The sequence below is a fragment of the Orcinus orca genome, chromosome 5, assembly GCF_937001465.1.
Source record: "Orcinus orca chromosome 5, mOrcOrc1.1, whole genome shotgun sequence".
Classification (NCBI taxonomy): domain Eukaryota; kingdom Metazoa; phylum Chordata; class Mammalia; order Artiodactyla; family Delphinidae; genus Orcinus; species Orcinus orca.
Window position 1 is genome coordinate 106719200 of NC_064563.1, and position 26796 is coordinate 106745995.

The 26796-nt window shown below is 34.9% G+C and overlaps 1 protein-coding gene across 1 annotated transcript in view; it reads left to right on the forward strand.

Moving 5' to 3' along the window:
- The window catches only part of PROS1 (protein S), a 55663-nt gene that overhangs the window by 11907 nt on the left and 16960 nt on the right, over nucleotides 1–26796 (forward strand). The window contains exons 2-9 of the mRNA XM_004272635.4: nucleotides 4627–4784; nucleotides 7501–7525; nucleotides 14137–14223; nucleotides 16117–16239; nucleotides 16339–16470; nucleotides 19395–19520; nucleotides 22164–22285; nucleotides 23879–23994. Coding sequence (XP_004272683.2) covers nucleotides 4627–4784; nucleotides 7501–7525; nucleotides 14137–14223; nucleotides 16117–16239; nucleotides 16339–16470; nucleotides 19395–19520; nucleotides 22164–22285; nucleotides 23879–23994 — 889 coding nt within the window. The remainder of the gene's footprint in view (nucleotides 1–4626; nucleotides 4785–7500; nucleotides 7526–14136; nucleotides 14224–16116; nucleotides 16240–16338; nucleotides 16471–19394; nucleotides 19521–22163; nucleotides 22286–23878; nucleotides 23995–26796) is intronic.

Genomic DNA, 26796 nt, shown 5'->3' on the forward strand with positions numbered 1-26796 from the left:
AGGCTAACACAAGCTTTTCTTAAAGTTGGTAATAATTATGTAGGCTGATGAATGCCTAATTAAAAATCTATGTTGATTTTTTCTTAGTCCTTGCAAACCACATTTTTTAATATCCCTCCTCAATTATAAATCTTCTGTGGTATAAATCTTTATGATAAAAATGAAAGATTTTATACTTAATATGTGATTATTTAAAATAAAATTGTAAAATAAAAATCCCCTCATTATTAACTAATGGTTTTCCTATATCATGCGATTCTATTTTTATCAGTCTTTTTGTAAGCAAAACATGCCATTTCAACAGTTGAGACATAGGAGGCATGTCTCAAAGTATTATCTAATTGTTCTGTTTGTACATTGAATGCCATTTTCCCTGACCCTGTCCCACAGTGAAGAAGAAACAAAGATTCAAACACTCTGCCAAACCAAATGCTAGCCTAAAATTCCCTTCTCAGACACATTCTTTTAGGGACAGTTTTTCATTCTTGGGATGCCAAATAACAAGGGCCAAAAGAGAGACAGAAAGCAGAATTTAAAAAGAGAAGAGCTCTTGGAGGGAGGAATGTGAGAACCATCTTTGCAAAGACAAGAGAGCAGAATGGAAGAGATTCAGAGGATGAACTATTCTAAAGCTTAGACCTCCTCCTCTTAGACCCACATCTGACTGATCAGTTTTGGACAACGTGCAGCTCTGTGGTCCTGACCCCTCTGAACAGAGGGTGGCAAGCTTGGACAACTAAGTGGGAAAGGGGCTTTTAACATTTTTCATTAATCCTTGACCAAGGTCGAACTGAATTGAACTGTGAGGGAATTTTCCTGTGAGTAGAGGCAATGCTAACCCCACTATCCTTATGACAGATGCTTAAGTGAAGTACCAACAACAATAAATTACTTTCTGTTATATAGTCAAATTTATGTTGGAAAAAAATTGGTCCCCACAGAAAATATTGAAGGGAACATGTGAAGGCTGTGAAGACAATTTCAAAAAAGAATTCTAGTTAATGTTTGCATAATGGTTTATGTTATTGACATAATTGTTCAACTTCTATGGTCACTGTTCAGATTGTTAAAAAAATCAAGCAGATTCAGTCATATTTCTAATCTTGAAAGACTTATAACTAAACATTATAACCTAAAATTTGAATCTGAATGTAACACTTTTCAAGCACATACTTGTGTTTTCACAAGGACTTTCTTGAAAAACTTCTTGATCTAAAGAAGTGAAACAAGTAATTAGAGACAATGTGGTAATGCAGAAAGAGAATGGGTTTTGGAGGCAGGTTTGATTGACTGTTCTCAGTTGTGTGAACTTGGTAAGGTTAAACTCAACTTCTCTGAGTTTCAGTTAGTTCATGTGTATAACAGTTGTGATAGGATTAGTAGGAGATAATGCAAAAAGAGCATTTATGTGCTTATGGTGCCATAGTTATTATTATGATAAATTATGGAACTTTTTAGACATTCCTGCATGCCAGCAGGGTAGATATTTTTGGGCAGATTGACTTTGAGCCAGCTGATAAAAACACTTTGGAACATATATTTGCCTCATCCTACAGTTCTGTAGTTCTTAGTTTGGATCTGTGGTATCATGTTTGTATCTTTTTGACATGAATAGTAGACTTCTTTGGAAGCACACTCTGTTAGATGGATGGATCTTTTTTATAAAGGACAGTAAATGTCTTATTTAAGATACCAAACATGTCCACTACACAACCACGTAATTTATTTTTTTAGATCAAGTACATTGTGAGCATTTAAGTGGCAGAATACATAGAAGAAAGAGTGTTGGACTAGGAGGATGGGTACATTTAAATTCCTGTCCCAACAGCACAACTTTGTAGCTCTATGACCTTGAAAAAACCATGTAACCTCTTTTAGCTCCAATTTATTCAGTAGGAAAATGAGGATGATAATTCTGTCCTGTAATATATTTCATTATTTATGTGAGGATCAAATGAAATCATTAATATGCACTTTGAAAATTTTTAAGTATCATGCCAATTGGAAGTATTATTGAGGTGAACCCAGATGAACTAAAACATAAACGTTCAAATTCAGGCAAAATTTATTTAGACAAAATTATTTTTTAAATTATTAGCTGCAATTATCCTTTAGGTCAGAGGTGTAACAATTTTCATTTTTAATATTCCTCTTATCATCTGAGACAGTGAAACTTCTGGGTAATAAGCTGCCGGTTCTGTCTTTTGGGTAGACGTATTTGTTGTTTTGGAAGGAATCACTCTTGAGTAAAATGTACTCTCCTTTTTGAAAAACAGCAGCAAATAGTAATGGATGGTTGCAGGTCTGAGCATTGGGATGCCTGTGATCTAAGTTGTACTTTTGCTATTTATTAGCTTTATAACTTAGAGCAAATATCTTGACCTTGAAATATTGAGGTCATCTCATTTTCATCATCTCTGAAATAATGGAGGTTACTTTGTTTCCTTCTAGTTTTATAAATGTATGTGAGCATTCCTTTAAACCACACCTTGGTTCTCCCTGGACAATTGAGAACTTCCCCAAACATGAATATAGGATGTGTTATTACAGCTTGTCTGTGTCCTGCAGTGGGGGGCCCTTATAGGGAAAGAGATATTCCTAAATATTAATATTAACCTCTGCATTCTAAAACTTAATATTCTGTAAGGAAGAAATGCCAAGGAGTGATGTTTATGTTTTGTTTTCCAACTGCATTTGACCTTGATTGTTTTATTATTGTATCAAAATATTTATCTTTAATACAAAGTGTTATTGTTTTTTCAGAAAGACTCACATATTTGCTTTGAAGTTCAGAAGGGCCAAGTTTTTGCTATATTTATTATCAAGTAGCATGTTTAAAACTATTTCAAATAAATGAGATAATTGCAATGTCAGACCCTTTCATTGTTGATTGGGCTGCCATTTATCAGTTAGCAATACACTTGGCGGGTGGCATGCTCACAGAATAACATCTTTTTTTTTTTTTTTTTGCTGTACGCGGGCCTCTCACTGTTGTGGCCTCTCCCATTGCGGAGCACAGGCTCCGGACGCGCAGGCTCAGCGGTCATGGCTCACGGGCCTAGTTGCTTCGCGGCATGTGGGATCCTCCCGGACCGGGGCATGAACCCGTGTCCCCTGCATCGGCAGGCGGACTCTCAACCACTGCGCCACCAGGGAAGCCCCGAGTATATGTACTTTTAATTTTCAGATACTACCAAATTACCTTCAAATAATACCTATCAGTTATATTCCTATCACCATTGTACAAGAATACTTGTTTCCACTTACACTCACCAATAACTTGATATTATCCGTCTTTTAAATTTTTGCAAATCTATTAGGCAAAAATCCAATTGTTTTTAAAAATTTGTGTTAAACATCTTTTCACATGTTTATTGGCTACTTTAATTTTTCTCTGTGATGTGTAAATGGTATTGCTTTGTTTATATTTTATTTATATTATTTATTTTGTTTTTAACCTTGAACACATTCCTGTATTGGTTGGCATATTGTTGTATTACTTTTTCTTTAATTTGCAAAAGTTGTTTATAAATTCTGGATGTAATTTTTTCTGTTATATATGATGGAAATATTTTCCTGCAATCTGTTGCTTGATGTTGAACTTTGTTATTTTTATCATCGTTTGTCAACTGCTTGCAATTTTTTATATACTCAAAGTTACTGATTTTTTCTCTTCTGTATTTTGTGCTTTGCACAAGGTCTTCCTTTTGCCATGGAATTTTATTTTCTTGTTTGTATAAATAACCAGGTGTTTTAGCCTATCAAGTTTCTTTCAAATAGCTGATTGGACTGTACTCCTGCATTTCTCTTTCTCCACAGAGATGACACAAGTTTTCCATTAAAACTGAGAAAGTTTGTTACTCTAGCTTTAAAGATGCTGTGGCTATGACTTTATAGCCATTTCAGCATGATGCTTTTACCAATGTAGTCATAACGAGGTAAACATTAAATTATTGTTTGGTATGTTTGACCTCAAGCATAAGCTTGAATAATTTGTGTAGATCATTAGACAAACGCTGTAGCTACACACCAAACCGCTCTTTGAGTTGTTAAGCAAAGTGCTTATGTATCCATGTGTTTTCCTCAGTTCAACCCTACTGAGGCAGGCATAACTTTAATTTTTATTTATTTAATAAATTTATTTATTTATTTTTGGCTGCATTGGATATTCGCTGCTGCGCGCGGGCTTTTTCTAGTTGCGGCGAGTGGGGCCCCCTCTTCGTTTTGGTGCGGGGGCTTCTCATTGTAGTGGCTTCTCTTGTTGAGGAGCACAGGCTCTAGGTGTGTGGGCTTCAGCAGTTGCAGCACACGGGCTCAGTAGTTATGGCTTGTGGGCTCTAGAGCGCAGGCTCAGTAGTTGTGGCACACGATCTTAGTTACTCCGTGGCATGTGGGATCTTCCCAGACCAGGGCTCGAACCCATGCCCCCTGCATTGGCAGGTGGATTCTTAACCACTGCGCCACGAGGGAAGTCCTGAGACAGGCATAACTTTAAATAGCATACTAAGTTTAAATGGCATACAATTTACCGGCAGAAAATGATTTATATAATATATCATTGCTTAATATATTTTAGGTGGAGAAATGAAAGATTTGTTCATGTAAACTTTTTTTGTTTTTCTTCAGTTTTGTCGAAGCAACATGCTTCACAAGTCCTGGTTAGGAAAAGGCGTGCAAATTCTTTGATTGAAGAAACAAAAAAGGGTAATCTTGAAAGAGAATGCATTGAAGAACTGTGCAATAAAGAAGAAGCCAGGGAGGTCTTTGAAAATAACCCTGAAACGGTAAGAATTCATGAAAAGTGGTAAGTTAGCATACCTAGACATATAGTTACAGACGGAATGTTTGCAGCTTGAGTCTGTGTTCCCTTGTGTTTCTTTTTAAAGTTAATGATTGTGTATATCACCTTCCACATGTACCCACTGAAGCGTTTCAGGAGGAATTACGTTCAAAGGAAAGTGGGCTTGTTAGGGAGACACTATTTGCCAAAACCAATGTGCTCTGACCAAACTATAATTCAACTATACCTAATTATCACAAATAGTATGAACCTCATGGTTTGTAACTACTTTCTCCCAACCAGGACTTTGTAGTGTTGGGTGAGGGGAAGGCACCTCAAGTGTGTGTGTGTTGCGTGTGTGTGTGACTACATTGTTATCACTATGCTTCATTAATTCTCTCCATTGGCATTTTTAACCAAGCTTTAGAAAACAGAGCCTCTAATTCAGAGCTTGGTACATAATAGGTACTCAGTATATGCTTAATAAAGGATTCATTACAGTACTGTGTTCCCTGAGAATACTTTTAATTTATTCCATAAACTGTTGGCAAGTTTCCTCAGCGCACTGTAAATCATCAATAGTCCCTGCGGTTGGAATTTATACCTTTAGTGTATACATTTTTCCAATTTAGTCTAGAATAAAATGATCACAAAGACCCCTAAATATCATACAGAAATATGGGGCCCCTAGATCTGATCTTTAGTCCCCTAATTTTCCTAGAGAAAGGGGTTCTTGAACATGTTCTGTGGGTAGCAGGAATATAAATAGTGCCTCTATGAATTAGGGTGAAGAATTCAAGTTTGATAACCTTCAGGGTTACCTCAGATTTTTTTCCCTGAGATGAACTGTATAACCAAAAGGAAATGAGGGAGAAAACATACGCAAAGTACCTCCTTTACCTCTGCCTTAGTTCCTGGAACCATGAGACTAGATGAGCCATAACAAGCAGGAACCATTTGTCTATAGTTAGAGAACTTGTCCAAGACAGTAATAACTTGTGTTTTCTGGGATTGCCCTTTAATCCTCTTACCTCCACCTACTCTAATAGGTTCAAAGGGAATTTTTCCCAGGGTACCCGAAGATTCATTTTTAACACTCTCCAAGATTGAATCAAAATGTTTGTCTTAGTTTTGTTGCCTGTTGTGGAAAAGCAATTAAGACAAAAATATTTTATTTCACACAATATAGCAGTGTACTCATATTGTGTAGGAAACAGATAAACACACACACACGTATACACAAATTTCTTTTTATTATGGAAATGGTAAATATATCCCAAAGTAGGGAGAAGAATATAATAAACCCCAATATACCTACTTTCCCTTTCAATGATTATCAACAATCTGCCATTCTTGTTCTGCCTATTCTCTACCCCACGCACTCTAATTTTTGTTTTGTTTTGCTGGAACATTTTAAGGCAAGCCTGCATGCTCAAGATTTCATTTGATTATATTACCCATAAATGCTTGAGCGTGTATATCTAACACTGTAAATATGTTCTCATAGCTTAGCCTCTGAGTAGCAAATGGGGAGTGAGACAGAAGCCATATGGAGGGAAGGGAAAAGGGTAGAGAAAAGAAACTTATTTATGTGCTTCCTCTCCTCCACTCATTCTGACAGTTGTGTTATTGACAGACGAGAAAGAGATGATGGAGAGAGTAAGGAAGAAATGGGAGACATGAAAGAAGAAAAAAACCCATTTGTTATTGCTTCTCTCTTTCTATCCTGCTCCAGACACTCCCTGCCCACATCCCTCATATCCTAGTCCACACTCCTAGTCACCACCTTATTGCTTGTCTCCCCACTGTCCCTAATATAGTCCTTTCACCATTACATCATCTCCTTTTGAACCAATTCATCATTGTTTATATCCTGGCTTTTGTTCTGTAGATGACAACACTGATGTCTGAATTGCTTAGTGGGAGATCTCATCTTATAAACTAGTAGCTAAGTGTTGTGTAGGTTTATATGTGAGAGGAGGAAGGAATGAGGACTTTAATTGTATCCTGGATGAAAGTTATGTTCTGTACTTGAGGTTGTTTTTGTGTAGAAACACTGGTTTCTCATGAGGAGTTCTTATGTTATTAATGCTGCATATCGGGTGTATTATGGCTTAAGAAGGCTTTTGCGAACTAGCCTGGGAACCTTACCATCAGAAATCATTTTTAACATTTTTCTCCTTTTGCTGAAGTGCTTTCCTTAGTCCAAATTACTGATTTACAGAAAAATTCTTGGTACATAACCAATTTATAAGTAAGGTATTACATGTACATAAGATGCTAAAAGGTAAATGTCCACTTTAATTCAATTCAAATTATGTTACTGTTATTCAGCAATGAATCTGGTGTGTGTACTCAGCATGATGTGAGATGTATCAAATGGGTATCTAACCATCTTGGAAAAATTAAAAGATTTACGTAAAGGGGGCATATATAGTCACATTTAACATCTTCAGTGGGGCCTGTTTTCAGTTTAGAAACCTTTGAAACATGATTTAATTGATCGGTATTGCTTTAAGCCTAAGCATCTTATGGCTTAATGTTATTAGTCATCTACTCCTGGTATATATTTTACTATAGAAAAAATGCTATAATGTGGAAATGAGAGTTATATGTAATTTATTGCATCTTTAATATAAAAACACATTTTAAAATCGTTTTAACTTTATACGAAATTTAGATTTGCTAAGATATATTTTTTCTTTTCTTTTCTTTTCTAGGAATATTTTTATCCAAAATATTTAGGTAAGTTCAAAGGACCTCAATCATATAATCTTAGAAATGGAAGAAAACTTAAATATGATGAAGTCCAATCCTCCACTCATATATATTCCATCCAGTACAATTTCATTAGCCTTGGGAGTAAGATCTCTCTCATTCTATACGCAAATTTTCTGTCCTTTTATTTAAAGTCATGTAGATGAATTTGGAATGGTTCTCCTAATTACTATGTGACATTTTGTCTTTTAGTCTTTTTCATTTTTTTGTCTTTCTCATAAAGAGTCACTGAGCTGATGCAAAGTTATATTTAGGTAACAGAATATTCTCTATAAGTACATGAATTTTCATGGGTTATCTTTTTTTTTTAACACCTTTATTGGAGTATAATTGCTTTACAATGGTGTGTTAGTTTCTGCTTTACAACAAAATGAATCAGTTATATATATGCATATGTTCTTCATGGGTTATCTTTTAATGAAAGGAAAGATCTCTACACTCTCCAGAGCTTGTGACATAATTATCATTTAAATATTGATAGAAATTATTAACAACTTCCCACTTTGCAGCACCATTTCCTCATTTCCTACAATATCCCATCCATGTTTTGCCTTTGGATACAAAAGCAAAAGGAGTGAGGTAGCATTTCCATATCTAAAGAGATTAGATGATTTCAACTAAATGTCAATTAAAAGGCTACAGTTTGTTTTAAATAAATATAAAAATATTTTATTAATATTTTTTGGAGACTTGTCAGCATTTCCAAAGAATGGAAGTGGAGTAGCATTTGTACACGTCTTTCTGATGACATTCTCTATAGGTCCAGCCCACAGAGGTTTGCTCTCCCTCTTCCTTTGAGCTCAGAATAGTCCCCATCTGTGCATCTTTCTACCCCACTCTCATGCCAGCCAACGTGAGACTCCAAGGCCTGCAAAACTGAAAAGTAAATCTTCCTCGAAAAAAAAAAGTAGGAATGTACTCTGATATACAGTAATAACTATGCAGTTTAGTGTTAATATAATTTAGCAAATAACTATTTCTATTAAACTCTCATTTCTCTTGAAATTTTAGGGTTTAATTATAGTTTAGGGTATTACACTTTGCTTTTGTTTTACTTCTGAATACCCATGCAGAGATCCCAGAGACCATCTGTAGATAGGGAACTATATATACCTTTCCCCCTTTCCTAGGGAGCCTTACATTGAATTGATGGTATGTACTTACATTTACCCTTCAGGACAATTAACAAGATAAGAGCCCAACATCATTGGGAGAAGACCCTTTCTGAACCAAGTGCTCTTTTTCATTGTTCCTAAAGTGGTTACTCTTCCCTTTTTTGAGTGTCCACAATGGTGTGAATCTTATTTTTGTGGCAAATCCGGAGTCAAGGAGACCCAGTTATAATACACTGCCTCTCATTTCACCCTCTCATCAACTGCAGGACATTGGTTCAATGGTATCTCTCTTTAGAACTCCATAGCATGACACTTTTCTGTTCTTGGGCTGCTGGGTGTTTTCCAGTTGACTTATTATAATTTCTTTTTATTAATTCCAATCGAACATTTATCTCCCACAAGATCTTAAAATTATTTAACCTCTATGAGTTATAGTTTTCCAATTTGTCAAATGGATAGTAACAATTTACCTAATAAGTTTCTAGCAAGAAATAAAATGAGGTAATGTTTTCAAAGCACTTAGTAAAATATGTCATGCTAGTTCTCTTCATTTTTTTCCCCTAACTTCTCCTCTAGTCACATTTTCTTTTCTTTCCTTCCCTTCCCTTTTCTAGCTGCTAATAACAGACTTAAGCAGTTTCATTCAAATTTGGAAAGAGGGTACTATAAAAATTATGTAGTGATATTATTTATGACTTTAGATATGAAAATTCAACAAGATTTTCTAAAAACTTTAGCTGTCATATCTGAGATATACATCCATGAAAAACATTTCTTCTTTGTAAAGTTATGCTTTGACTCCTTACTTTCTAAAGCAAAAATTAAAGGTTTATAGTCTTAAAGTCAAGAAAAGATAGACTATCAAGACTATTTCATTCTCTCCATTTTAGGTAGGAATTTAAATATTTTGTAATTAAAATAGACAATATTTGGCTGTTAAAATTATAAGCTTACATTAAAATATAGTATTCTTAGGTCCATGTAATGAGGCTGTGTTTCTGCAGGCATCAATACTCTGGAAGATAATGTATCTTTGATCACAGAGTACATTTGGATAAACATAAATAACATTTTAATACAGCATTATGTGTTTTGGAAAAGTTAGATAAAATCTTTTTCTTTTTTTCCTTCCATTCCTCTCAACTGCCTCTGTTTCTACCCAACTTTCTCTTTTATTTGCCTATCTTATTTGGAAGCATGATAGAAAAGCCAAGTCCTAAAAAAAAAAAAAATAATAATAATATGATGTGGACTCTAGTCTCAGACATAAAAATTTCTACTGTGTCGGTTTAGGAAACTTATTTAACTTTTGAGGTTCTGTATTTAACTTACACTATAACTATATTTTCTAACTTCAGAGCTGTTGGGAATATCAAATAAGTATATGTATGTAGATAGATTTTTTTATGTCAAACTTTCTTCAGATGTAAAGTATTATTATTAATTGACTTATATAGTGAAACAAAAAATATACTTTTAAAAATATTTATTTATTTTATTTATTCATTTTTGGTTGTGTTGGGTCTTCATCACTGCACACGGGCTTTCTCTAGTTGCAGTGAGCGGGGGCTACTCTTCATTGCGGTGCGCGGGCTTCTCATTGCGGTGGCTTCTCTTGTTGCAGAGCATGGGCTCTAGGCACATGGGCTTCAGTAGTTGTGGCATGCAGACTCAGTAGTTGTGGCTCGCTGGCTCTAGAGCGCAGGCTCAGTAGTTGTGGCACACGAGCTTAGTTGCTCCACGGCATGTGGGATCTTCCCAGACTAGGGATCAAACCTGGGTCCCCTGCATTGGCAGTCAGATTCTTAACCACTGTGCCACCAGGGAAGCCCCAAAATATACTTTTTATTATGATATATTTTTTGATTCACATTTTATATTTTGGTCTTTAGTTACAAGCGTATGTGATGAATTCCACCGTTGAAAACACAAAAGAAATACTCTAAGTTAAGTCTTTCTGTCTTTTGATGTGTATATCCTGTAGGCCAGTGGTCCTAATTGGGGGGTGGGGGGAACCTTTATAATTTTGTCTCTGGTAAACCCAACAGTAATTTTACTAATTACCACAGCTCATGCTGGGAGCTCCTTACAGTGAGATAAGATCACCCAAGAAATTAGACCACTAATACTAACCCATACTTTTTGGCAGTGTTTGGATTTAGAGTTGTAAGTGTTCAGAAATCACATTAGTCTATCCATATACTGCACTGAAAACATGGAATTTGGGCAGAAATACTCTGCATTTTATTATATAAAGATAAGTTTTTAAGTTGTGTTCTTTTCCTTAGAAAATGGAATAAACTCTGCCATCTATGTTGGGCTTTAAAATATCACCCACTAGAATGGATGATTAAATTAATGGGAGAAAAACTTCTTGGAAAGAATGCTAAATTCTGAGCCAAAATGTAAACATCAGAAATAGTTTTTAGTTTCTAGTTCTTGCCAAATTGGTGGATTAGCTCAGACTGCTGACTTCTCTTAAAATCATCTCAAGAGAAACAATAGCATTCCAGGCACTAATAATAACAAAATAAAATGAAAACAACAAGAAATGTGAGAAACCCATGGATAGACTGAAGGCTGTTTGACCTAGTATGGGGACCTGGGGTTCTGACTGCTGAGGCAGCAGTAAGAGGACAGATTGGATAGTTAAAAAAGAACCTAAGCGTTCAAATCAAGCAAATTTTTAAAAGTACAACAGAGCAAGCCCTGAGTAACAAAAAATAAGGAAATAACACAAGTAGAGATAGAAATAAGTTAAATGGAAAACAAAAGAGAAGATTAACACAAGAAAATCTCATTCTTTGAGAAGGTAAAGTAAGGAAAGTAAGTTAGACTGACCTCTGGCAAGAATAATCAAGGAGAAAGAAAAAAAGGGAAAGAAGAAATGCCAGAACAAAAAGTGTAGGACAAAAGGGGGAAATACTATAAACTCAGCATAGATTGGATTTATAATCATAAAATAAAGATTATAAAATAAAATATAATCATAAAAAGTTACAAAATATGATCATATAATAATATGGATATAGGAACTGTTGTAGTCTAGAACCAAGATTTCTTTCTAGGATGTTCTGCCCTGACCACTGGAACCTCTCCTGAAAGTGCCTCTTTCTTAGGCTTTCCTCCCTGATGGCCCGAGTTTCTATTTCTAATTCCGTTTCTTAGAAGAGCTTCTGCTTCAGGCTACAAAAGCTATGGCAATCTCTCTCCAACTCTCACCTTCCTACTCATTCTCTCCAACTTCCTCCATTCCTGTTGGGCAGCAAGAAAGAGAAGTGGGAAGGTAAGGGATCGGGACTGCACTGCTTTGGAGTAGCCATGCAACTTGCTCTTCTCACTGTAATTCTAAATGCAGGTTTCCAAAAAAACATTATCACATATATTAGTATGGACTCATATATAAGGTGCTTTATGTGTTAAACCTACTTTGTAATCTTGCCTGGGGTCCTAATCACCATATGAAGTCATTTCAGCTGAACCTCTAGCTTAAGGGTTTCAAATTTTAGCTGTCAGATTTGTCCAGAAGTGCAAAATGATGCTTTCTTACAAATGAGAATCCTAATGGAATGTTCACACTAGAATAAGATAATTCTGGGAGTGGGTGATTCAAGAGGAGGGACAAATGAATTCAGGGAAAGAATACTCAAGACTTAAGATTGCCTAGGTCTCACTGGGCCTCCAGAAAGACCACAATGATGTAAAGTATTGTTTCTATGGGAAAATATTATAACCTACTTTGGTAGGCTAAATAATGACCCCCCTAAATATGTTCATGTCCTGTCCTCAGAACCTCTAATGTTACCTTAAATGTTGTCTTTGAAGATTAAGTTAAGGATCTTGAGACGGAGACATTATTCTGTATCATTTGGGTGGTTCCAATGTAGTCACAAATGTTCTTAAACAAGAGAGACAGGAGGTCAGAGTTGGTAGTAGTTCATATGACAATGAAGCAAGAGTTGAGAGTGATATGAGGATGGGGCCATGAGCCCAGGAATGCAGGTGGCTTGTAGAAGCTGAAAAAACTGAGGAAATAGATTCTCCTTTGGAGTTCTAGAAGGAATGCAGCCCTAACAACACCTTAATTTTAGACCTCTGATCCCTGTAACTGTAAGATAATAAATCTGTGTTATTTTAGGCCACTGAGATTGTGTTTGTCACAAAAGCAATCGGAAAGGAATATACCCATTGACTTCAAATGAGCCTTTAAACCCATCTGTGATAAATTGCATTCTCCAAAGGTGGCTGCAAAAATATCTCCCATCTCACATACTCTTCTGCAATGTCATCTTGCCACTTCCCCAACACTATGTGGAATCTATTCTTTTCTCCCTCCTCCAAATCAGGGTGGACCCGGAGACTGCTTTGATCAGTAGACTATGGTGCAAGTGATACAATGCCTCTTAAATGGCCTGGCAGCTTCCGCCTTCTTCCTCTTGCAAGCTAGGTACCATGAAAACAGTGCCACTTTAGGACTGCATACTCAGGGAAACTCAACCACATGGAGAAGCCCTGAAGCATGGCATACCATGTGGAGATAGAGATGCTAAGGAACCTGAGCTGTCAGACATATGAGTGAAAAGCCATCCAGGAGGTGGATCTTCCAGACCCAGCCACCCTGGCTGATCCCATGTGCAGCAGAGACAAACAGCTTAACCAAACCCTTTCTAAATATTTGATCCACGGATCATGAGCAAAATAGAATGATTATTTTAAGCCACTAATTTCGGGAGTTGTTTGTTACCCAGCAAAACACCACCTTTTTAGTGAGTTGGTGACTATCTGTCCAATGAACTGATACATATAATGTCTTCAGTGGCTATTAAGAAATGTTATGTTGTTGGCACAAATGACCCCTGGTTAAAGTCTGTACATAATTTATCTCTATTATTTCAGCTGTTATTTCTGCCAGATTGCTATATCTAATTTCACAGAGTTCTAGTAAGAAATAAAATGAATAAACCTGCTTTGTAATACTGAGGCATTATACAAATATTATTTTGTTAGTCTCTATGCAACATTGGAAGAATTGGAAGTTGCCTACGGCAACCAGAAACACTGACTTATTCTACTGACTTAATTATAGACAATTTCTAAATTAGGCTCTGGTCTATAGATTTGAGGGTGACTTTAGGTCTCTGCTACAGAATTAAGAACGTAGATTTATGTGGCAATAAATTTCCCTGCTAATTCAAAATATTTTTCACTTCTGGCTTTAAGGTTCTTTTCCAAAGAGAAGCCTCTATAAATCTATTTTTCATGATTCTGTGTTTATTGCAATCTTCCTTGTAGATTTTTAATTTTTCAAAAAGGTGGATGGAAACATTTAGGATTGACATTTTGAATGCTGAATCATGTAAATCTACAGAAACATAAATATTCTACCACTTCGGATAATTTCTACCATGATTTCAGATCAAGTAAGTGTGTCTGCTCTAAGATTACACTTGTTTGTATTTACAGGTTGTCTTGGCTCCTTCAGAGCTGGATTATTCACTGCTGCTCGTCTGTCAACTAATGCTTACCCTGACCTAAGGAGCTGTGTCAATGGTAAACACCTCTACCATCAGTTTAAAAAACAAAACAAAACAAAAACCTGCAAGTAAAGTACCCCCATATAAATATAACTAATGTTTAAAAATCAACAAATGAGCCCTTGAAGGGCTGCAAGGCCCAGCAAGGAGGTATTCTCAAAATGCATTTGAAGGAATGTTTTTAATTTTTTTTTATTTTTTTGGCCATGCCACATGACTCTAACACTGGATCAAATTGGCCAAATAATTATTTCTTTCAGTATTTATTTATTTGTTTATTATTTATTTAGTTTAAACTTTTTATTGAAGTATCATACATATATGTATGTATGTGTACAGCAATGTACATGAAAGATGAATTTTTTTCTTTTTCTTTTTTTTTTTTTTGACCACATCGTGTGGCTTGTGGGATCTTAGTTTCCCCACTAGGGATTGAACCTGGGCCACAGCAGTGAAAGCGCTGAGTCCTAACCACTGGACCGCCAAGGAACTCCCTGAAGGAATGTGTTTTAGATGTAAATGCTGCTGTTTTACTTAAAATGAATTTTCCACCTAATGTTTAAATTGAAGTGTTCCTTGTTTGCCAAGCTTTAGGTCATTGACTTCAGAATTTTATTCCCAAGAGCTTTAATTTGGCTGTTGTTGCATAATCATGTACTTATGACCAAATGTTAGAGTTGATTAATAGGTCAAAGTGGAACCACGTTTATTTTTCTGACTTTTGGCATCAACAATATAAATGTGGAAAATCTTGTGATATCAAATTAGCCTTTTCCCCCTGAAGTTCACATAAGGCCTAGTGATAATTCTCATAGATTATTTGTCTCTAATTTGTCAATTTCCTACTTACAGTCAGAGAGAAAAAGGTGAAATGGCAACATGTAAACTGGGATGTTTGTCCAGTGAATATTTTAAATGTAGCATTGGCATTATTGAGATATTCATTCATGTGCATTTTCTATAATTCAAAATTAGTTGTAACTACGCAAGTAAAACAGTTTGCCTAAACGTGTATATTTAATTCATACTTTATTTTTTCAATTTACCAGAGGACAAAAAAATAATTTGATAATTTCCTGATTAGCCTGTTTTCTGTCATTTTAACTAATACCTAATTTTCAAAAAATTTGATTTTATGAGGACTTTTTTGAGAAGTTCAATAATTAGGTTTTAATTAGATTAAAAATTTTTTTTGTTTGCAAGTAACAGTTTGCTTTGCTAACATAAGCAAAGGAGAATGTAAAGGAAGGATGGAAGGAACTTGCAGATGAGCTAGGAAGGCTGGAGAAACAGGTGTGGAATCATGCAGGAGCCAGGGACCGTTGCAGTGTCTAGTGAGGTGAGAGTGACCACAAATAAGTCAAGACACAAATGGGCATATCATTTAAGATAGTGATAAAGTGCTGTGACATTATATGAAGAAAATGTCCCTCCTTAGGAATCACGGTATTCTGCTACCTGTTTCCCAATGTCTGAAAACCATTTGACTAGAATTCTATTTATTTAAAGCAGGAGAATAAATCTGGTCCCTGTTATTCTATCTTAGCCCAATTTGGAAGTTCCAATTTTTTCTATTGATACTACACTATTTCTATTGATATTGAGTACTTTATTGTTCTGCTTACCTCGTGGAATTTTAAGGATCAAATAAGGTAATATATGAAAAGAATATTAAATTACAGTTGTAAAGTACTGTATATATATGCAAATATAAAAGTAGCTTCCTTTTACAAAATATAAAGATTTGTCTAATGGATCCACTTTTCTTAATGAAAAAGTATTTGAAGGAATGAGTTGTAATTTTTTTCCATTGACCATAGGCTTTGTGCACAGGATTCTATTAAAGGGTGTATAATTCTATTTTACCATGGCATGTGGTAAAAATTAAATAGATATATATTTCCTTCAGCCATTCCAGACCAGTGTAATCCTCTGCCATGCAATGAAGATGGATATATGACCTGCAAAGATGGCCAAGCTACATTCACTTGCATTTGTAAATCAGGTTGGCAAGGAGAGAAGTGTGAATTTGGTATGTACAATAAATCCAGCTGGCTCATCTGGATTGGCCTCCTGAAAAGTTCTCTGAAGGTTTTATTACTTTAAAAGTAATTTATTTCCTCCTTTTTAGATATAAATGAATGCAAGCATCCTTCAAATGTAAATGGAGGTTGTAGCCAGATTTGTGATAATACACCTGGAAGTTACCACTGTTCCTGTAAAAGTGGTTTTTTTATGCTTTCAAATAAAAAGGACTGCAAAGGTAAGAGTAAGAAGGTAGACTAAAAAGGTATTTACTATGTGAGAGCAAAATTCAATTAGAGGAATTTCCCCAGGAAATTCTTGGAAAACTCTTAGGTGGTAAGTGCTTGTAATAAGTATACATTATCATCTACCTTGAAACCTTGTGATACTATGGGACTGCCTTTGGTTTATTGTTTATAGAGTATTTTTTTACTCACAGAGTATTTTGTTGTCTTCTTATTGTGTGTGCATGTGTGTACATGCACGTGTTTTAATGAAGAATTTCATTATATGGTGATAAAATGAAGTTTTAGTGCAAGTCCTTGCATACTACAGTCTGCGAAATCGTTGTTTATCCTTTTTCTTCCAGACGCTATAATATTATATCCTTTATTCCAATAAGATAAACGGTTTACAAATAAATCACCACAATCCTTAATAACTTCTTTCACTGTATTTTATATTTTCTTGTCAGAAATACCTTTCTAATTTCCAATATAAACCCTTCATCTTGCACCTCATTTCCTGTTGTGGTTTTGAAAAAGATGAAGCTCTGGTTTTCCTTCTCTTTATACATCTAAGATCACATCACTGGTCATAACTTTTTTTCTTTTTTAATTTCAGACTTAAATAATTACAGTCAGTTTAGCTTTTTAAGTCATTTTACTAGTGTATTTCTTTTTTTTTAAATTATGCTTCTCTTTCCCCCAAATTTTACCTTTCTTTTTTCTGCACAATGTCTTTTCCATTAGACTGCTTTAACTACCTTTACTAAATCTTCAAATATAAGTGCTAGGTACGTGGATGACTAAAAATGAAATTCTCCAGCCTGGAGTTAAATTTTGCCTTTAGAAAATGGGAGCAAGTTATTCTTTCTTCTCTCCTTTCCTCCTTCCCTTCCTTTCTTCCTTCTTTCCTTCCTTTTCTTCCTTCTTCCCTCCCTCCCTCTCTTCCTCCTTCTCCCCCCTCTCTTTTTTCTTTCTCCCACCACTTCTCCTCTTTTTGTGATGAAGTAAAAAATTTAATAAGTTAAAATGTAAAGTTTTCTTTTTCAACTCTATTCATATCTGCTTTGGTAAATCCTTAAATTGAATTCATATTCAAGGAGTGGTCTGTCCCTCACTGTATTGTAGCGTTTAGTCTAGCATAGTTTACTATAATATCATTTAAAGTGCAATTGAGTGACTCTAAGGTGAACTGTATAAGCTAATGATTTATTATAAGCAGTTATCCAATTTCAGATTATATATGTTTCTTGTTTGCCTATTTGAAGGTGTTTGAGGTTAAAGATTTAGAATATCAATATCATTAAAACACCAGTTACAGAAAACCATTATAATGAAGGGATACCATATGCATTCCACAAGCAAATAATACCCATTAAAACTTCTACATCTAAATACTTGGATAGTCTATACTGCTAAAGAATTTGTGATTTATATTTTTAATTAATAGGAATTTAATCCTTATCCATTGAGTTAATACACCTTAACAAAAAGTTCTCTTATAAATGAGTGTCTCTGATGATCAGGACATATGTTCTTGTATTCTTCATTTACATAGTCTTTTATCCATGATACCTAAGTAATAAAGTACAGACCTAGAAGAAGAATATGTATACAACTGTTACAATAGGGCCTTTGCTAAAATGTGGATATGGCTGGGATTAAGCTGCCAGTAAATATGCAAAAATGCAAGAATAAAACTTTTCATCAGACATTAGATGTCAGCGTAGAGTCATAAAATGTACATGCTATAACCGACACTCATGATTTAAATGAGTCCTTGTAATATGCCTCAAACCAAATAAATTTAGTCATATGTTTTTACTTTCTGTTGAAAATATGGATTTTATAGCTCTTTTTAGAAAAGTAAGTATTTTTTGAAGTAATTGTAGATTCACATGCAGTTGTAAGAAATAATAAAAAGCGATCCCCTGTACCCTTTTCCCAATTTCTCCCGATAGTAAAATCTTACAAAACTATAGTACCTTATAACACCCAGGATATTTTCACGAATACAATCAACATACAGAAAAATTCCCTTACCACAAGGAATTGATTCATTTATTTTTGTGCAGGTCATTTTAAATAGAGAAATGTCTGAAAATTTGGCTATTAGTCTGTGGAAAAATTAAACTATCAATATCAACTTTTTAGAGTAGAAAATATATTTTTCATTCTGAGCTCACCTTTCCTCAGAGAGTACAAATGAAAAGAGTTCACTAATAATTACACCTCTATTGAACTATTTCTGTCACTTGTTTTGTTTTTCTCACAGGTGCTTATTCAGTAACTAGTTCCAATCAATACTTCGTCTCTTACTCTACTATGTAATATAAACGCATCTGAAATTTCTGGAATAGTAATTTAACACTAAAATTTACGCTGAATTAGCTGCACTTTATAAGTACTTTAACACCTTACCCAATCCCATTTAAAATTTGAATCACTCTTGAATACTTTAAGCCACAATAGTAGTATGCAGATTTAGCTATTGTCCATTTCCAAAGGAAAGGTGTAAGACTGATGAGCCATCTCATTTTTACTGTTTATATTTGTGATAATACAGAGTAAATATGCTGTTAAGACCGTATTTCAGAAACATGTATTTAAGAATACATATTAAGAATATGATGAGTCTCTTCTTCCATTTATTTTCATACTGTATCCTGGTAGATAAGGAAAAAAAGTGCTTTTTTTTCTTTTACCTGACTACAAAGGAAATAGCAACCATCAATCAAATTCCCTATGTATTTGTATAAAGAAGTCATATTTAGTGAACTAATATATGATGATAGATTTAATATTTTGTTATTCCCAGGCCACTTTGTTGTCTCATTAGATATATTAAACTAGATCCAGGAAACACAAATCAAGGGGTCTTTGCTAGTATCTTCTGGTATGGGAAAAATGTTTTTTAATATACTGGTTTCATTTATAGATGTGGATGAATGCTCTGTGAAGCCAAGCATTTGTGGCACAGCTGTGTGCAAGAACATCCCAGGAGACTTTGAATGTGAATGCACTGAAGGCTACAGATACAATCCCGTATCAAAGTCTTGTGAAGGTAAAGTTCTGGTGGTGTCATTGGTGGTGAAGAGGGTGTTTGCACCCTGATTTGATATGAGAAGCATTGGTTCTTTAGTAGTATGCAATCTGATTGGCCCTCTAAGCTGTATATGAATCGGAGACCTCCCATATATGATAGAAGCAAAAGAACACATTTTTTAAATTATTTATTTATTTATTTACTTACTTTTGGCTGCGTTGGGTCTTCGTTGCTGTGCACGGGCTTTCTCTCGTTGCAGCGAATTGGGGCTACTCCTCATTGCGGTGTGTGGGCTTCTCATTGTGGTGGCTTCTCTTGTTGCGGAGCACGGGCTCTAGGCGCCCGGGCTTCAGTAGTTGTGGGTCACGGGCTCTAGAGCGCAGGCTCAGTACTTGTGGTGCACGGGCTTAGTTGCTCCGGCTTGTGGGATCTTCCCGGACCAGGGACTGAACCCGTGTCCCCTACACTGGCAGGCGGATTTTAACCACTGTGCCACCAGGGAAAAAGCACATTTTATAATATTCAAAGATAAAAAGAACTTCTAGCTCGAAGGAAGAACACACGCACAAAAAGAAAGGCAAATTTAAAAATCATGTGGGTGTTACAACAAGGGTGGTTAGAAACCTTCGGTTTTATACCAAGCTTTTCAATGATTTTCTGTGCATATATCAGTGTGCCTTTTATTGTAAAATAGTAACTGACCTAGTTCTATTATAATTAAATACATGTAAAAGAAAGTCTCTTCATAACCAAATGATAACCAAGCTCTAAAACCTTAAGAAGTACTGATTAGTAATGTTAGTGCCTGTGGTTTTGGGAGAGCCCCTTGGAGCTTATGATTACTTCATTTGGCTCCAGTGGTGCTGCCATGTGTGCCTCAGGTAGCTTAGATGTGTTAGAGCAGGGGTCCCCAACGGCCGGGCCTACACCAGTCCACGACCTGTTAGGAACAGGCCATACATAGAGCTGGAGGTGAGGGGCGGGTGAGCAAGCGAAGCTCCATCTGCCGCTCCCCATGTCCCTCCATCACTCACGTTACCTCCTGAACCATCCCCCCACCGTCCGTGGAAATATTGTCTTCCACGAAACCAGTCCCTGGTGCCAAAAAGGTTGGGGACCACTGTGTTAGAGAGATTTTTTTAAAAAGCATGGATATATATAAATTATCTCCTTTGAATTTTTTAAAATTTCAAAATGAATTTAATACCATGACTAAAACTAATCAAATCAATAATTTTTCTATTGTGGCAAAATATATATATAAGATGTGCCCTTTAACCATTTTTAAGTGTACAGTTCAGGGGCATTAATTACATTCACACAGTTATGCAGCCATTACCATATCTGTTCCAAAACTTTTCCAAACAGAACTCTGTAACTGTTAAGCAATAAATTCCCCCTCCTCCCTTTCCCAGCCCCTGATAACCTCCAACTTACTTCTGCCTCTATGAGTTTGCCTAAATTGATGATAATCTTAGAATAGTTTTGTTTTCAACTATTTGTACTCCTTTTGAGATTTTGGTGTGTTATAACCTTATGCACTCACTGAAAAATATCCCCCCAACCCACCATTTCTACTCTCCCACCACTCCAGGTGGAAATTACTGTAGTAAGCCCTAAGCATTTGCAGACTTATTATTATCCAACTTCATCATCAATATTGTAGTTATATTCAACGAATGACAGATTTTTTTAAAAAGATGTAAATGTGAAAATGTAAATATATTTATATATAAATATATATTACTTTATTCCTCTAGTTATACTATTCAATTTTTATGGTACTGAGGGTTCACTAATTTGGGGAGGTCTATTTTAAGACATTTTAAGGGAGAACTTATATGCTATAATAGTATTTGAGTTTGGGAATTTTCAAAGATCACAGGGTGTATTCATCAAAAAGGTCAAGGATTGTAGGTAGCTAGCTCTGAAGTGTACTTTAGCTGAAGTATCTTATTACAGCTTTTCAAGAATGATTTTCTTAAAATATGGAGTAGGAACAGGGACCATATAGAAGATTTCACAGTATGGGAGGTAATAGCACAGTGAGGTTTTTTGTTTTTTTTACATAAGAAATAAATATATGTCCTTAAATTTATTGTCGCCAGTAATCGTTGCATTATGGAAAGTTAAATTTTCTTGATATGATCATTTAATCTCCAATTACATTAACCTTCAATTAAAAGGGATCTTTTCTTCCTTTCCCTTCCCTATCTTCCTATCCTCCCCTCCCTCCTCCTCCCCTCCTCTCCCCTTCCCTTCCCTTCCTTTTCTTTTCTTCAAAGCAAAGAGTTAAGAAGTAGTGTCAATGGAATTCATATGATCAGATGTGACAGTTACATGGAGATTCTCAGTCTTTTTTTCTTCAAAATCATAAAATTAGTATAATTGTTATATCTTTATTAATTATTAATTACTGAGAGTTATTCATTAAATTTGTTGGTCAGGTATATAAATAGAAATTACACTTGTAACTCACTTAAATTTCCGTGGCAAGTGATTTGTGATTTGATGTCAAAGGAATGTGATTTGATGTCAAAGGAATTTCTTTCACAAAGGATTTATTATCATTGATTATCTCATACTAAAATCAACATAGTCCTTCTTCTGTGAGATTGAACATTTAGGAGATATTAAAATTTATGTTCTCTTTTACCCCAGATGTGGATGAATGCTCTGAGAACATGTGTGCTCAACTTTGTGTCAATCACCCTGGAGGTTACTCTTGTTACTGTGATGGGAAGAAAGGATTCAAACTTGCTCAAGACCAGAAGAGTTGTGAGGTAACATTTTGCAAGGCTAACCTTCCCACCTCTTTTTTAAAATGAAAGAACCAGGTACTTATTTCCACACAGTTGAGGTAAATCAAGAGAATACAGATGTCTATTATAACTGCTATAGTTCAAAGCAGGCTATGAGTCACAGTCCATTTTACTAATTTTGGTCATGTAAGTGGTAAACATTGTGGATAATTAGTGACTGGATTAAAAAAAAGAAAAGCTGCAGGGCCACAGTTCAGAGAGTGCTCATCTGTATAGCCTGTACATTTATAAAATGCAAAGTGTATGTTTATTTAAGAAACTAAGAAAAGCTGAGGTTTATACTCCTCTTTGTGAGAAAAAAGTCTTTCATAGAACTTTAGAGAAAACATTTTCCAGTGTCTGCTTTTCTTTATCTCACTCTGACAAGTTTGATCATGCCGCAGGCATGTTAGTACTTGCAAGAGTGCTCATAAAATCTCAGGTGGAAACAACTCTGTCAGAGTAGGATTTAGTTGGGGTTTAAGTATATGGAAATTCAGAGAGGTCAATTTTGTTAATTTGTATCTCTCAAAATTGCTTTTAGTTACTAAGATTCAATTCATAATTGATCCAGAAATTGAATGTTGGGGGTAGGTTCTAGTTCTTCTTCCATTGTAATAAATAGGTCAACATTTGAAGCTCTTTTTTTTTTTTCCTAAATAAGGATCACATGTTAGTGATCTTTAGTCAAATTCTTGAATCTCTTTTAATTTTTAAAAGTTAAAGTGAAATTTCAAATGCTTATGAAGCAGATAGTAAAAAAAGCCCTAAACTAAATAATGATTTAATCATGAATTTACACATACCTCTTTATCTGCTACCCAGAGAAAGCTGTGTATGTCCAAAAAATGTAACATTTCATGTTATGCCACCTACTTGGTAAAGAAAAGTAAGGTAAGCTAGTTGGCATACGTAATAACGTTGGTAGTACTTCATTGGACTGTATTGTGTTCATGTCTACTTTGTAATTTGGTTTTCTATTATTTCAGTATTTGTTGTAGTTACACATTACCATCTACCTTGGAATAGATTTATGGAAGTTCTAAGAGGAAATGAGATATTATTTCTGGACTTAGATTTAATACAGTGCTGTTTACACAGTTCCCCCCAGAATATCCCTGTATGTATGCCCAAGAACTTCTCCCTTAAAAACCATTCCATTTTAATATTTGTTTTTGCTCTTAGAAGGAAAAAAACCTTGATGTTACATCAGATGACTCTAAATCACTTTTTTTTTGGTGAATTCCTTGGAGATTACAGTGATATCTTACTTTATATTTAACCCATTCCGGTTTTCCAGCATTCCCTTTACTATCTAGATAGCAAATTTTTGCTCAGAAAAATTTTGGCTTAATAAGACTTTAAAACGTGTATTCTTGGAGATTATACTGATGGACTATACAAGGAAGTAAAAGATATTGCTTTATTATTACCATGGGTGTTCTTAATTTATTTTAGTGTATCACAGAGGATACATTTGACAAGAACACTAGGAAATAGAGAAAAGATGATACCCTGACACAAACACCAAGCAGTAACCTATGCTTTTTGTTTGTTTTGTTGCCTTTTCTCCAGGCTGTTCCAGTGTGTCTTCCTTTGAACCTTGACAAAAATTATGAATTGCTTTACTTGGCAGAGCAGTTTGTAGGGGTTGTTTTGTATTTAAAATTTCGTTTGCCGGAAATCACCAGGTGAGGTACCAATGTCAATGATAATTTCTAGAGATAAGCAGGTCAGGACATAAGAAAAGAAGTGACTGAAAGGTTTAAAATGTATGAAATTTTATTATCAGATAAGTTAGGTATATTATCAGTCAGATGATATGAGGTACCCCAAAGTTCATTTTTATCTTTACACGTAATTTTCATGCTTGAATCATTTGGGGTCGTTCTAGGCTGATTTTCTCCAATGATCATTTTATCTTAATCCATAGTTCTTCCTTTTCTAGTGAATACATATTTACTAAGAAGCTGGGAAAGTAGATTTAATGTATTTGTGAAATTTTCTTTCTTTATACATGTTGTTAAAAATTAAGTAATGAGAAATATTCAAAATACTGCTTTTAGAATATAGTTATATTCATAATTATTAAGGAAACTATATATGATTGCTTAAGTAGTATTTTAAAGGAATGCATCGCATGATTTTAGTTGACTATCTGGGTACTTTATCTGTCGTTCCTGTAGTTAGGCTGACTTTTGGGAGGGAGTAATTTCTTATATTTTTGAGTCATGACTCTAATTATCAAATTTTCTCAGAGCCATACATTGTTGGAACTAGGAAAAGAATTTCAGAATTTTGTTGGAATAATGGAAAGGAAACATTTGAGACTGATTATAGAGTACAAATTTTAAAATATTTTAATTAGATAAGCATGAATATTTAATTCATTAGATATATTAGTGATTATTCATTAAATAATTCAACTCAATCCATAGAAATTTTACCATTAAGGAACATTGAAATTTATTCACTGATTTAATTGTGCTCTTTTGACACTCTCGTTTCCCCCAAGTTGTGGTTTTCCCCTTTAACATCTCAGAGCAAATAATATCTTCTAGTGATTTGATTGTAGACAACCTTTCCTTGCTATGAGAGTAATGAGAATGAGAGAGGAGAGTTCATTATTACATACTTTCAGGCACTTTCAGAGGTATTCATTTTTCACAATTCACAAATGCTTGGGCTGTAACATTGGATCAAATTGGATCAATTATTTCTTTCAGTATTTATTTGTTTATTATTTGTTTAGTTTAAACTTTTTATTGAAGTATTATAAATATATATATATACACATAGAAATATACATGTATCTTACATGTAAGCTTGATGAATTTTTATAAGCTGCCACCTGTGTAACGAACACAAAGAACAGCTAACACTTTTATATTTATTTTTTCTTTTTTTGCAAATTCCTTCAGCTCTGTTTCCTATGATCAAATACTTACCCTACCCCAAAGTTAGCAGATTCACTTTTTTTCACTCTACAATACTTCTGAAAAAGAACGAATTGTTCCCCAATATAATGAGTCAGTATGCTGATGTATTCCAGACAGAAAATGTGCAGAACACGACTCTTTGAATGACTGGTTTAGCATGATTTTACAAAGAGAAGGAAATTATCTCCATAATAGGATGAACTTCTATAAGATCCTGAGAGTACATAGATTTGGATTTTGGCAAGATAATAATGCTTCACATCAGCAAAATGTGATGAATATGAAAGAGAATAGAAGTCCCTACTCGAAGCAAAATGGTTCTTTTTAATATGAGTTCAGTAAATTCCTACTACATTGTTATCTACCCAACATACTTTACTCCACATTTACCTCTTTGTAATATTTTCTTGGAATTCTAAAGACTAGAAAGTTTATTCTATCACTTTTTCTTTTTCTTTTTTTTTTTTTTGCCGTACGCGGGCCTCTCACTGTTGTGGCCTCTCCCGTTGCGGAGCACAGGCTCCGGACGCGCAGGCTCAGCAGCCGTGGCTCACGGGCCCAGCCGCTCCGCGGCACGTGGGATCTTCCCGGACCGGGGCACGAACCCGTGTCCCCTGCATCAGCAGGCGGACTCTCAACCACTGCGCCACCAGGGAAGCCCTATCACTTTTTCTTTGTTCCATTTGAGGTAGATTTGTGCCCCACTGCAAGTGGTGCCTCTATCACTATACTATTATATGTGGAATAAGAAAGAGTGTGGGATTCTTTCTTGCCTTATTTAGTAATTATCTGAATTCTTGATTTTTTAACTTAAATTACCTTTAATTTAACTTAACTCAGATGACTAATAGTTATACAACTATTTTTCCTATTCCCTGTTTATCTTTTTTCAGTCATTTTGCTTTGCTGGTTCCTTGGAAACTTTAATGCTAATTCTCATTAAAGTATCCTAAGGGCACTGAATTGATATATATTATTTTTTAGTCCAGCATACTTAAGATTTTTTCCTCCCCTGTAGTAGCTACATACATATATGTGCAGAGTCTTAACAGCAACAGGTGTTATCAGAGCTCAGATAGCCCCAAACGCATGACTATATCTTTTAAGCTCTCCTTCCATGTACTCTAGTATAGTAATTTATGCAATTAGAGTTTGGGAGAGCTTTTGAAATTAAATGAACAGATACATTTAAAAGTCTTTGACTTTACCTTCCTTTACCACACATGAAGTCTTAATTAAGCTTGCAATCATCCAGATACTACCTTGTGTATCTCTGTGAGTGATTCCTTCCTGACATATATGAAATCATAGGAAAATATGTTTTTGATGGATAAACTTCAATCATGGAATTGTAACATCTTTTACTAATCACGTATGGATACAGCAAAAAAAAAAAAAAAAAAAAGGAATCTTAATGTCAGATTACATAGTGTATAAAAGGCTCCAGGAGAGAGACAATATGCCTAATATTTGTACATGAGTATTCCAGCATTTTAAAGAGTGCCTTCAAAACAAATGCCAAAAGATGAAAAATTATCAAAGCATCTTTTCATT